Below are 12,953 nucleotides of genomic sequence, written 5' to 3'. Positions count from 1 at the left end.
CCCCGGGGCCCTGAGCCCCCGGCCCGCATCCCTCCGGGGCCGCGCACCTGCACAGGTAGTCCAAGGCCAGCGCGGCCCCCGAGCGCCTGGCTGCCGGGCTCTGGTCCACGGAGACGCCCGCTTCCTGCAGCCGCCTCCGGGCCTCTTTCTTCCGCTCCTTCTTCAGCTTCCTCTCCAGGACCCGCTGCTCCTCCGGGGACGCGGCTCCCTGGAAGCAAGGGGACCGCCATCAGGGCTTCGGGAGCAGGTGCCACCGCGGCTCCCTGGACCCCGCGGCCCACGCTGGGCCCCTCGTCCCGGGATCCTGGGGGAAGTCCTGCGGGGTGGGGCGGGTGCTGCACGCGCCCGGCGAGGACCCCCCCCCAGGCTCCAGGGGCGGCAGGAGGTGCCTGGGAGAGTCTCTCTGGGGCTGAGCGGGAAGGAGGTGCTGGAACCTGTGATGCGATCCCCCACCCCCACCCCGCAAACCAAACAAGAGCGGAGTCCAAGGTCTCCTGAGCTCCCCAGAGGCCGGACCCAGCGAGTTCACTGTGATGCAGGCCGGGAGCCCTGGGGACCCGGCCACGGCCCCAGCACTTCCAGGGAGGCCTCTGGCGCTGGCCCCGCACACCCAGCGTCCACAGCCCCCATCCCGGAGAGCAAGGCACAGCGGGACCCCCTCTCGTGCCCCGGCAGGCAGGCCGTCATAAATGCCAATCCCTGACAACCTCTGTGTTCCCACTCCACTCCCGCTCCTTCCGGAATCTTCTAAAACAAAAGAGCTGCTTTCCCCAGCTCCTCCTTCTCCTTAAATCATCTGGGATTTACCTGCCGTGGAGCTTCAGGGCTGTACCGGGTGACTCCTGACAGCCCTCACATGGGACACACAGCCCACCTGCCCAGGAGGTGCCTCCGGATGGGGCTCAAGGCTCCTTTCTTGGGGAGGAGTGGTGACCTGCCGCCTTGCACAAGTGCTCTGTGCAGACCTGACCCACACTGCACTGTAGCCGGGCGGAGAGGCGGGGAGACAGTGAGGGGTAGAGGGAGAGGGTGGGGGAGGGGGTGGGGGAGGGGGAGGGGGAGAGGGAGAGGGAGGGGGAGAGGGAGGGGGATGGTGAGGGGGGAGGGGGAGAGGGAGAGGGAGAGGGACGGTGAGGGGGGAGGGGGAGGGGGAGAGGGAGAGGGAGGGAGGAGGGGGAGAGGGAGAGGGAGGGGGGGAGAGGCAGGGGGACGGTGAGGGGGACAGGCAGGAGGCTGGAACAGCCTGGAGGATGGGGCAGCAGGGGCTCTGACCACACAGCTGCCCGAGGGGTGTGTGTTTGCTTTAAAAATCACAACCATGCCTAAAACACCAACACCAGTCACAGACTTCCGCTGACAGGGAATAAAATCAGATTTTTAAAATAGGGTATTCTTCACTGGAGTAACACTGGCTCATAACGTTATGTAAATTTCTACTTCTGCGGACCCGACAGCGTGCTCACGACCAAACCTTCAGTTTCCATCTGTCACCCTGGGGTTGAGCCTCTAACTTGCCCCGCCCTCCCCCGTCTCTCCTCTCTGGTAGCCATCACCCTGACCTCTGTATCTTCGGTTTGCCCGCTTGTGTTTTAGATTCCACGTGAGTGAAATCACACTGTCTGACTTATTCCAGCACTACTACACCCGCCAGGCCCTTCCACGTTGTCACAAATCCGAAGTGGGGTGCGCTGGGGTCTAGGAGACACCCCGTGGCTCACAGAGAAGCTGGCACTAAAAGCGGCAGGCCAGCCCTGCCCCTCTGAGCCACGCAGGGGGGCATCGCACCAGCCACCAGGCCCTAAGTCCCGGGGAAGGGTCAGGGCTGGGGACTGGCCAACACTGACCCCCGAGGGAGACCAGCAGGTTGGGCAGGTCTGGGAAGGGAATGGAAGGGTCAGAGGCATCTGCCCCCAGGGTGGACGCCCCCCGCCCCCCACCATGGCTCCCGCTGTCACTAGGACACGGTGGCGTCCTCCAAACCCAGGTCCGGGCCCCTGCCGCCCAACCCCTTCTGACGCTATGGGGCGCTGGCTGCCCCCCTGAGGCTGGAGGAGCCCGGTCACGCAGGAGACGGGAGCCAGGTCCCGCTCCCTGAGGGCTCTTGGGTGCTCTGCGGGCCCACTGATGGCCCGAGGTGCCACTGTCCCCACGGAAGAGCACAGGAAGAAGGCTGGAGGGGGACATGGCCAGGGCTCTAGTGTGGGCCTGGGAGGGAGGGGACGTGGACCCCGGCAGTCCCATGGAGGGGGGCACCTGAAGGGTCCAACCGCCTCTCCTGGGGCTGCTGGAACGTCCAGCGTTAAGGACCTCGGTCTTGTATTAGGCACGGACTCTGGAAACTACAAGAAGGGCTTCTTTCAATCACTCTCGCTTTGGCCGGTGGCGCCCCTGACGTGGCAGCGGTGGGAGCCCACACTCCGTGGCCCCCGAGCGGAGCTGTTCGGAGCCATGGGGCCCAGGGGCCGGGCCGGGGGCCGGGGGCCAGGCAGGACACGGGGGCGCGGCAGCCAGGGGAGCGGGGGGCCCGGGGCAAATGCTGAGCTAACTGCACTCTCAAGAGAAGCTGGAAACACATGTTTACAGGTGAATCTCCTAAACTTTAAATGCTGGCGATTCCAATTAAACAACATAGGCTACCGAGCCAAACCCTAGTGTGGACCGCGTGAGGAAGCCAGCACCTCTGACCCCCTGGGCTCTGCACACCTGCCCAAGCCCCAGGGACGGGCCCCCTGTGGGACCTGCGTCCTTTTCCTAAACTCACTCAGGCCTGGGGGCCCCCGCCCCTCCCGCTGGTACTGCTGGCGGGGGGACAGCCCGCAAAAACACCAAGACAATCTGGAAGGAACGCAGGAGTCAACAACCGCAGCCTGGGCGGGCCCTTCCGGGGACCAAGTTTCAGGGGAAGGAGAAGCCTCACCCCCAGAAAGCCCTGCGGACCGTGGCCACCCCGGGACTCGCCGCAGGCCAGGCCCACTCCTGGGGAAGGCCTGGGGCCAGCAGGGTCAGTGCTGGAACACAGACCCCGTCTCCCCAACTTCGCACGACCACGGGGAGCTGACCGCTGGGGTCTCCTCGGAAGCGCCACACCGCGCTGCCGCTCCAGACAAAACACAGGACCTCGCACGAAGTGAGGTGAAAACTTACATTTCAGCAACGTATCCCCCTCTCCAGTTAGAGCTCTTGAGGGTTATGTTTCAAAGGGCACAAAAACAAGTCAACCTGTGTGGCAGACCTCTGGCAGGATGTGCACCCAAGCTGATCAGCCATGGCCGCCCTGGAGGGCCCCGAAGGACCCCGGAGGTCCGCGGAAGGCCCTGGAGGGCCATGGAGGACCGTGGTGGAGCCTGGAGGAGCCTGGAGGGCCCTGGAGGTCCAGGCACGAATTGCGTCCATGCATGAATGTCTGCGTGTACCGTATTAAGTAACGTAGCACATGGGTGATCAGAGATGCATTTAGCACTTAAATCCTTACCGGCTTCTGGGCCACGTAGGCACTGAGTACATCAAGGAAATGCACTAAATAAACAACAAAATAAAAGGAAACGTGCTGACTTCTTACGGGAATAGCGACACAGAGAAAACACAACTACACGAAGGAAACATCCAGCCCCATGACTCTGGGCAAGAGACTGAGCAGAAACGGCATGACCTCGATTTGGAAAGGTTTCCACAGGCTCAGTTCAGGCAGAGAACCCTCTGATTTGAAGGAGGACAGGCTCGGGGGCCCATCAGCCCTTGTCCACAAGCAGGGCGCCTGGACCCCTGGAGGGCCTCGTGCTCTGGCCACCGGCCCTGCCCTGACCCCGAGACAGGCGGTGTCACCGGTCACACCCCAGCCAGAACCAGAAAATGGAAACCCACAACCCTGCCCCCATAGGAGGACCCCGGGGAGCCCAGGGGGTCCTGCAACTTCAAGGCACTGGAAGCAGCAACAGAATGTGCAGGGGGACCCCCTCTCCCTCCGTGACCCCTTGACCCCTTGAAGCGAGGCTGGCACCGACCGCTGGCACCACAGACGGGCCTTCAGTCCCCGCTCCTTCGTTGAGGACTGGCCAGGAATGCAGATAAAAACGGGACACTCTGGAAGGACGGTCACCGTGGGACCGCTGCCACCACGGGAGGACCCCTTGCCTCGCACCTCCCCAGCCGCTTCCGTGATGGGGACAGGCCTGCCCTGCCCCTGCCGGTGACACTACAGGGGTGGGGGATTGGGGCCAAGACTCAGGGAGTAGCACCAGAGCCTCGGTTCCTGGCCTGCGGGCACGGGGCCATCAGGAGACACTGACAGGGCAGGCGTCCTGCAACGCTCCATCGACCGGGCACAAGAGGCCCCCCCGTCCCCACTGCCTTGTGAGGGCGTCCCAGGTTACAGACGGGCCTCTCTTCCAGCCACCTTTTTCCTTCCCTCCAGTCTCAAGGAGCAAAGTCTTCATCTCTGAACCGAGGCTGACCCGGCAGGGTGGGGCAGGCCCAGCACAGACCCGGGAGGGCACAGAGGGGCCCGTCTGCTAGATAGGTCGGTTCTCCTTCTCTGGGGCTCCCCTGCACCCCAACCATGTGTCAGGCTTTCAGGTGAGGCTTTCTCGAGTTCTGTGTGCATTTGGAGACGGGCGGTCCTGGGGACCCCTCTGTCCCAGTGTGGTTCCCCCCAGGGCCTCTCAGGCCCCACTCTGGGCAGGGCGCCTAGACCACCACGACCTCCCCGACCTCCCCACCTCCCCGACCTCCCGCGTGGGCTCCCACTGGCCTGGCTCGGACCCTCTAGTCAGCTCCCGCCCAGGGCTCTGAACTGGATTTGCCCGGAGGCCCCAACGCACAGGAAGGGGTGGGGGGGTCTGGCTCTCCACGCTGGGGGTCACAGGTCTGGGGAGGAGCCAAGGAAGGAAGGGTCAGCTGGGGTGGCCTGAGACGGGCCGTGTTTGGGGGGCCCCTGCTGCCTCATGCTCACGGGTTACACCACACAGCTGCGGGGGACAGGGTAGCCCGGGCGGGGGTCCCCTGCCTGCAGACCCTCTGGTCCTCCCCCAGCTCAGGAGGGGCAGGAGCGCGTGGGGCCAGGCAATTCTGAGCCCCGTGCTGCCGGGCCTCCGAGCTCAGGCCCCGAGCCAGGTCCTGCTCAGCTGGGGGGCGTGGGGGGGAGAGGGAAGGGGACGACTGACTGCGGGATCTCTCTAGAAGCTCTCAGGGGAGTGACCCTGACACCAGCAGAGCTGGGGGAGCGCCGGGGGCGTGGGCTCAGAGGGGCCAACCCGGTGGGGAGAGGGCAGTGACCGTCACCCACGTGCTCCTCAGAAGCCTACTTCAAAGAGCATCAAGCTCAGCGTCGGGGTCCAGCTTCCCTTCCATCACCCGCAAGTGCCATTGGGCAGCGGTGGCCGCGCAGGTGCTTTGATGACGAGCCTGGGCTCGGCTGGAGCCAGCAGTGCAGGGACCACCCCCCGGGTGGAACTTCCAGGCCGGGGTCGGGGGTCAGGGGGGGCTGCTCCTTGCTGACCACCGACACACGGGGACAGGGTCATCGGCCAGCCTGCTGACAGCGGAGGCCGGGGTGGGGCCCCTAAGCCACCCACTCTGTCCAGGCGAAACCCATCAACCACAGAATTAGGGGACTAGAAAGGTGTACGTTAAAAATCCTTGCCAATGAAACATGAGCCTGAACCAGGGATGAGCTGTAAGGCGTGACCTGACCCCAGGGTGAAGGCTGGGTTTAGGGTCAAAGTGACCCTGAGGTGGCGGGGGCAGGGGCCCGGGCAGCACAAGCAGTCCCGTCACTCGGCTCAGCTGTTTGTCCACAGGCCGGACAGCGTCCCCAAGGGCACGGCGACTCTCCAGAGGTGGTCAGAGCGCAGGTCCCGCCAGGCACCCCCCGCAGAGTGATCCCTAACCACAGGTCTCTGTCCAAACACCGCCGAGGCCAGGAGCACCGGCTTCTCTCCCGGAAGTCCCATGGAGCCGGCTGAACCTTGGAGCAACGGGAGCTCAGGGGTGGAAGGGAGGGCACCTAAGAGGAAGCTGGTCCCAGACTTGGCGCCTCCCCAGGCCACACAGCTCCCTCTTCCTTCCGCTTCTGAAGCCAGGCATCCGTGGGCAGGACGCCCAGTCCCCGCCTGCAGCTCCTTGGAGACACTGCTTCAGCTTGAAAACTAAACCTTAATCAGAAGCATTACTGCAATTATTAAAAGTCAAAAAGGAAACTCATGGTAGCCAATCAATTCCTTTTTCCTTTCCTGAAAATGATGAAGGACAAAAGAGGGAGTGTTTCCTACAATATTTTAATAGAACTTCGTGTTTTGAAATAACTAGACGGCAACTTGAAGGCAACACAGACGCCATGAGCCTTCCCCCGCCCCTCCTCCCCACCCCAGCTTCCCTGCAGAACAAGAGCAGAAACACACAGGAGACAATAAGATTTCAGTTACAAATCGTTAAATTCTTTAAACGCTCATTCCCCCAACCTGTGAGTGATGCTGAGTTTCCTCTGCTAATTGAGAAATAGAAACAGTGATGTGTACCCTCTTCATTTTATTTGCAGTACTCTGATTAAAACTAGAACAATTCCAGGGAGTTCCCTGGTGGCCTAGCGGTTAGGATTCTGGGCTTTCATTGCTGCGGCCCAGGTTCAATCCCCGGTCAGGGAACTGAGATCCCACAAGCCTTGCAGCTCGGCCAAAAAAAACAACCCAATTCCAAACAACTTCAGAAAGCGTGCACACGACGCAGGAGGCTGCTCTGATCAACCCCGTGAGCGGCTGGGCTGGGGAAGCAGGGACGCTGCGAGCGCTGTGGGCCGTGGGTGGCGGGCCCGGTGCCCTGCAGAGCTGCCACTGCCGGTGCCGGTGCCGGTGCTGAGGCAGACACGGGCTCTGGCCTCAAGGAGCGCACGGCCGGAGGTAAGTGAGCTCCTGGAGGACAGGGACGGCGGCTGCCCCGGGCTGAGCGGCCGTTCAGAGCAGGGCACAGCTCCTCCATCCAGATGCTGCAGAGACCAGACGTTTTCAAATGCATGAACCAGGATACACAAGCACAGGGGCCCACGCTGAAACAGATACCAGATCACAAAATACAGCCTCCGCGCTTCATTACCGCACCCAGGGTAGATCCACGTGAGGTGACACTGTGAGAGGTCCCCGTACAGTACGTGAAGCCTGGCCCCGCCCCCCACCCCCCAGGGCCAGTGTCATCTGCTGTCAACACACACAGCACACGGAAACGCTCAACTCCACTGGGTCCCAGAATCAGTGAGACGGAGCCCTCACAAGAACCCTGCCCAGCGCCGCCCCGCCCGCAGCCCTGGGCTCTACCACCACACAGCACCTGGGAGGAAGGTCGTCCCTTCCCCAGCCCATCACCCCCGCGTCCCCTTCCATGTGGGCCTTGGACGATATGACGGAACCGCCAGACCCTCTTGGCCAGAGACACGCGGATCCCGCCGGGGCCCAGCTCCAGGGTTACAGAGGAAGAGGTGAGGGTTTCGAGGGGTGGGGGGTCGCCACGGCCACGGCCACGGCCCAGGCGGGGGGCTGTGCCACCGAGGGACGGTGGCCCCTCGCAGACAGGCCAGGGCTCTGGGGAAGGTCTTCTGCATCAACCTTTTCAAACCCCGTGGCCTTGGCTGCCAGCAGGACCTGCCCCCAACCTGGGCTGGAGACACTGGCCCTTGTCAGAGACCAGCATCAGAACAAAAACTGAGCACGGCTGCACGCTCAGCGGGCCGGGGGCATCAGCGACCAGAAGACCTAACTTTCATTCTGCTTCTCTTGTAACCCAAGGATTAAAATGAACGTTTGTTACGTGCCAACGTGCACTTGAAAAGCCAGAAGACACACGAAACACAGATCAGGGTGCCGAAGCCAGAGAGTAGATGACCAGCCTTATAAAACTCTCTCAAGGTCCCCCAGAGCTTCAGCCTGGATGACGGCAGGACTCCTGGCTCTGCCAAGGCCGCGCTGTGATCAGCTTCTCATCTCCTCTGGACTCGGGTCCCGGCCAGCAAGGACAGCCTCTCCGCAAGGCCCACACCTGCAAGATGGGGGGGTGGGGGCGGCAGGACCCCCTCTGGCCTGTGGACAGCAGGAGGCGTGGTTTAACTGCCCTGAGACAGGAACTGTGTTTACAGAGATCAGATTCGTTTCTGGAAGCAGAAAGTCCTGAGATATTTACTCATTTTACCTTTCCACAGGCTGTCCATCCGTTCCTGCCCTTGGATGGACAATGGAGCAAAGCCAGGTTACAGCTTCGGGGGAGAGCTGGGACGGGGGAGATCCCTCGGCTCCCTTCAGAGGCTGCGGTCTAGGGAGGAGCCGGGGGGAGAGCCCGCAGGGACACGTGGTCAAAGGAGAGCCAAAGCCAGCAGGTGCACGGGCAGGTCAGCACCGGCACGCGAGGCCCAGGGCCTGGACGCGGGAACCTGGTGCACCCAGCACCTCCCCCACCGGGCGCCGTGTCGACAAGCCCGGGCCTGGGGCCTCGGGGGACGCAGGCCTGCGGGGGCAGGGGGAGAAGCACCCGGCTCAGGTGTAACACGGGCACCCACAGGCTGGGGGCGGGGGCAGGCCCTCGTGCTCAGTGCTGCTGAGGTGCGGCACGGAGACCTCAGACCACGCGGCACAGGGGGCAGGACAGAGAAGAGGCAGCACATTCCATCAGGGAGAGCTCCAGCCCACCAGGAAGGAAGCTGCTAAGAGGGCCGCACGATCTGCTCCTCTGGCGGCATTTGCATTTCCAGAGCAGCTACCCTGCTTCCCCGATGAGCCCCGGGGCGGGGTGGGCTGAGGGGCTCCAGCGATTCTTCTCACCAGGCATTTACGGGGGCTGGCTCTCGTTGGCTGGCTTCTAGCAGGAACCTGGCTCCTACACACCCAGTCTTCAAGGCCTCCTGAGGGCAGGAAGAGGCTGCCCCCGCCCCCGCCACTGCCCACTGGAGACCTTCATTCACAGCCCCAACGTCTCCCACCAGCGCCCGGGCCAGGACCCCACACCCCCTCCCACCTGCAGAGGGGGCACAGGCCTTTCTGGCCCCCAGATCCCAAGGGCCGCCCGCTCTCACTGCTTCCCAGAATCTCGGCTAAGCTTTTGGGTTGATCTCGCCCATATCCAGGGAGCAAACAGGCCCTGGCTGGCTGGCCTCTGCAGGAGCTCTGATGTCCACGCGTAGGACCTGCCCGTGGGCCCTCCTTGGTTCTAGGCAGGAGGATGATTTATAACCCTCCCCAACGCTTTCGCTGCTGAGAGGCCAACACAGGCTTGGGGCCCAGCTGTGCTCTGCACGGTCAACAGCCTAACGTGGACTGTCCCGGTATCGGCAGGCAAAGGTCACGCAGGGTCTGCTCCGTGTATTCAGAGAAGCTGCCCCCGCTCTGCAGGCCCCGCCACGCCCACCTCCTCCCTACAAGAAGCTGCTTTCCTTTATCTTTGGAAACGCGTGACTGACCAGGAGTTCAGGCTGCATTTTGTGTTTAACCTGGAAATGCAGTTCCGGGAGATGGACAGCCAGCGTGGCCAGAGCTGAGTGGAACATCAAGCGTACGAACTGCGAGTCTAGATATAACGTTTAACACACAGAAAGCATAACTTCCAACAACTTCTGAAGGATTAGCGGACAGTCGTTCCTAATTTGACGGTACTGATCTTGCCATTTTAATGAAAATCAGATTCTGAACGTATGAAAAACATACCACAAGACCACAAAGACCTCTCTCTCCCCCATACTCGAGGAGGGCCTGGGGCGCCAGGCTTCCCACAGCGTCCGACGCTGCTTCCCTCAAAGCAAAAACAATCCCACTTTTGCTCAAGATTTTCAATTACGTTTTCACCCCGTGTCAACCCAGCAGACTCTGGCCTGTCCTCTTCCCCAGCGGCTTCTGCGCCTTGCGTCCTCGGGAGGGAAAACTGGACGACCGGGCACAGAGCGGATACACCCGTTTGGGGCCGCGTCCTAACCCACCTCGACCGCGGGCCTTACAGGGGCCCAGCTGCCCTCCAGCCCCGCAGGCACCAGGCTGCAGGCTCTTCAGGCAACAAAACAAAACAAAACAAAACATGTTAGTGGCTCCAAAAGAAGTAAACAGGAAAATCCAAAAGCTCCGTTAAACGTGCACGTAGTACCTCACGATGTCAGCTCCATCCGCTGTTAAGTGTAATTTCCAAAATCATTTCATCACACTAGGAAACTACTGATGGGCTTCTTCCCCCCACACTTCGTAAGAATTCCTGAGTGTAACAATGAATTAAAAAACTAAACACTCACATTGCCAAGTAAAGAGTTACGCATACCCAGGTAATTAACAAGCAAAATGGTAGATGCCCTGGTGGGTTCCGCCCCCAAGTCCTGACACTCAATGCGCTCTGCGGCGGTGGACCTCGCAGGGCTAAGGCCTCCGGCTACAAAGGCCCCGAAGGCGGGTCGCCAACGGTGATGACAGCCCAGCCTGGGGGAGGCGGCAGCGACGTGGTCCAGACCACTCCCCGCTCCTACAGAGAGAAGGTGGGGCCGGCAGAGCCCAGGAGACTGGCGTGGGTCCCGGGACGCAAGAAGCAGCCCACGGTCGGCGGGCACCCGAGGCCTCGCCCGGGGAGAGGGAGGCGCGTCGCGTCGAGTCGCGTCTCAGAGCCCCGGCCCCACGCAGCCTGTCCGCGGTTCGGGACCCCGGGCCCGGAGGGCGGGGCGCTCCGGACCCTGTCGTCTGGAAGCGGGACTAGGCGGGCCGGGCCCCTCCTCCTCCTCCCCGCCCCTCCCCCGGTTTCGGGTCTCCAGGGCGCCGCCGAGCCCCCGCCCCGCCCTGCAGGACGGACCCCCGCGCCCCCCAGCCCCCACGGCCCGCTCCTGGCCCGGCGCACTGACCTCCACGTCCCAGGCCGCCAGGTGTGCCCGGGACCGCGGCACCTCCCGGCCGCCGCAGCACTCGCGCACTGCGCATGTCAGGCCGGCTAGGCTCGGCTGGAACCAGATCCAGCCGGCTGGGCGGTGACGCAAGCGCGCGGCTGGGCGTATGGGCGGGACTCCTGGCGGGGCGGGGTCAGGCGGTGGGCGGGGTCGGCCCTGCACGGGGGTTGGGGGGAGAGGACCACCCCTCCCCCCCAGGCCGTGTGGGCGGCGGCTGCCGCGAGGCCCCGGGCGGGGGAGGGGGAGGGACCTCCGGGCCAGGGGAAGGCCCAGCCCAGGGCTCCGAGCACTTCCCGGCCCACAGCTCGGCCGCCGAGTGGCAGACGCTGAGCCCCCGCCCAGGGGTCTGCCTGTGGCTCTCCTCACGGCGCAGTGGCCCGGGCTCCCTGGCAGGTCCCCACAGGGGAGGCAGGAAAACCACGCGGTGCAGTTAACACGGACGCGTCTGCCGACCACAGGCTCCGTCCCCACCCCCCATCTCCACCCCCTGCAGCCGGGGAACCTGGCCTGCTGGCTCCTCCCAGGGCGTCTGCGCATGCGCTCCCCCTGCCTGGAGCGCTCACTTCCGAGCGCCTGTCAACCCTCACCTTCGGGGAAGCCCTCTCTGCCTCACCCGCTGAACACCCCCTAGCGCTCCACCCCCCAAAATTGTGAGCTCCACAAGCATAAGGCCGGGTCTGCCCACCGCAGGCGCTGACATCACCCAGCAAAAAGCAGGTGATCAATAAAGGCTCACGGAGTAAATGAATGAAGGTGTCCTTCCCCTAAGACAAAACTGCAAATCGATTTTTATAGTCCGAGGAAAACCACACTCCCGCAGCCGGAGCCTGCTGAGCCCGCCCAAGGCCTGCAGCAGGCTCTGGAGGCGGGGCTGGTTTCGGGGGGGCTGCTCTGGCAGCCTGGCGTGAGGACACGCTGTCCCCTGGCTGCTGAGGCCCTGCGCCGGCTGGCGGGTGTGGGTGTCCCAGCTTCCCAGCCCGATAAGGATCTCCCAAGGTCCCAGAGCCAAGCCTGCATCTTTCTGTGCTTTTCCTCTTGGCCATTTCCCCAGCACCCAAGGCTGGTCCGCACACAGAGGCTCGCTCAGGAGTGCTGCTAGGGGCAGGGACAGGGACAGGGGCAGGGGCAGGGACAGGGGCAGGCACGAGGCGGGGGCCAGAGCTGGGTGGGGGAGGAGAGTGGAGGGCAGGGCGGGGCGGGCCCACCACCACAGTCTCACCTCTGTGACCCCGTTTAAGCCCCGGGATGCTGGCGTCAGCATCCTCACTTTACAGATAAGGAAACCGAGACTCAGAAATGCTAACACCAACGGTTTCAAGATTCGAAGCCACAAGCCAGTTTCGTGGAATGGACTCCACTTGAGGTCTTCTGAGTCACAGAGGATCTGCGTGCTGATTTCCCAGTGCATTTCCTGTGGCAGCCCTGCAACCCAAGAACCCCCAATCTGGTTTCTTCACGTACTGTTCTGGTGACTCTAACGGGCCACCGTGGGAGACTGGACAAAGGAGAGAGCAGGAGGGGCAGAGCTGGCCTGGGGCAGGGTGAGGGTGGGACACCGCACGCGGGGACACGCAGCCCAGAGGGAGCTTCGTGCCCACTGCTCGTCTCACGCTCCCAGCCGCCCTGTTGCCTGCACCGTGCAGACGAGGTAAAGGGTGTGAAATGGGCCGGGATCCAGCTCCTTCCCAGGCCCTTCTCTGCCCAGGGACCCGCCTGCAGGATGCACTCTGTCCCCGCAAGGCCTCCCACGGAAGCAGGTGGAGCCCACCCCCAGAAGCTGCTGCTGGGCTGTGCTGCCCCCGGTTGTCTGTCCCGGGCCTGTGTCAGAGGGCAGCAGGCACGGGGCCACTCAGTGCACCCTGGGGCTCCCTGTAGGGACCCAGGAGAAAAGGCGCTTGGTCCAGCCCTGAGGGCCTCTGTGGCCAGAGTCCAGCTGGTGGAGTGGGACGGTGTGGCCTGCTGCGTGACCCCGGCAGCAGCACTGGGTCTACCCTGAGGGGCCACAGAGGCCCTCGAACCCCAGGCAACTTGGCTCAGCAGCTCCCGGTCAGGAAGAGCGGGTACATGACAG

The 12,953-nt window shown here is 63.3% G+C and overlaps 1 protein-coding gene and 1 long non-coding RNA gene across 2 annotated transcripts in view; both read right to left on the bottom strand.

Moving 5' to 3' along the window:
* Positions 1-12,953, bottom strand: part of C15H7orf50 (chromosome 15 C7orf50 homolog) — a 96,217-nt gene that overhangs the window by 8,126 nt on the left and 75,138 nt on the right. The window contains exon 3 of the mRNA XM_036824548.1: positions 48-208. Coding sequence (XP_036680443.1) covers positions 48-208 — 161 coding nt within the window. The remainder of the gene's footprint in view (positions 1-47; positions 209-12,953) is intronic.
* LOC118880710 lies at positions 9,041-10,927 on the bottom strand. The gene is made up of 3 exons (XR_005016368.1): positions 10,841-10,927; positions 10,105-10,209; positions 9,041-10,007 (listed from the first exon to the last, which is right to left on the bottom strand). It is a non-coding gene; the product is annotated as an uncharacterized LOC118880710 (long non-coding RNA).

This window comes from Balaenoptera musculus, chromosome 15 (genome assembly GCF_009873245.2).
Source record: "Balaenoptera musculus isolate JJ_BM4_2016_0621 chromosome 15, mBalMus1.pri.v3, whole genome shotgun sequence".
NCBI classification, from domain to species: Eukaryota; Metazoa; Chordata; class Mammalia; order Artiodactyla; family Balaenopteridae; genus Balaenoptera; species Balaenoptera musculus.
The sequence above is the reverse complement of the archived record's forward strand: the minus strand, read 5'-3'. Positions and strand labels throughout refer to the sequence as shown.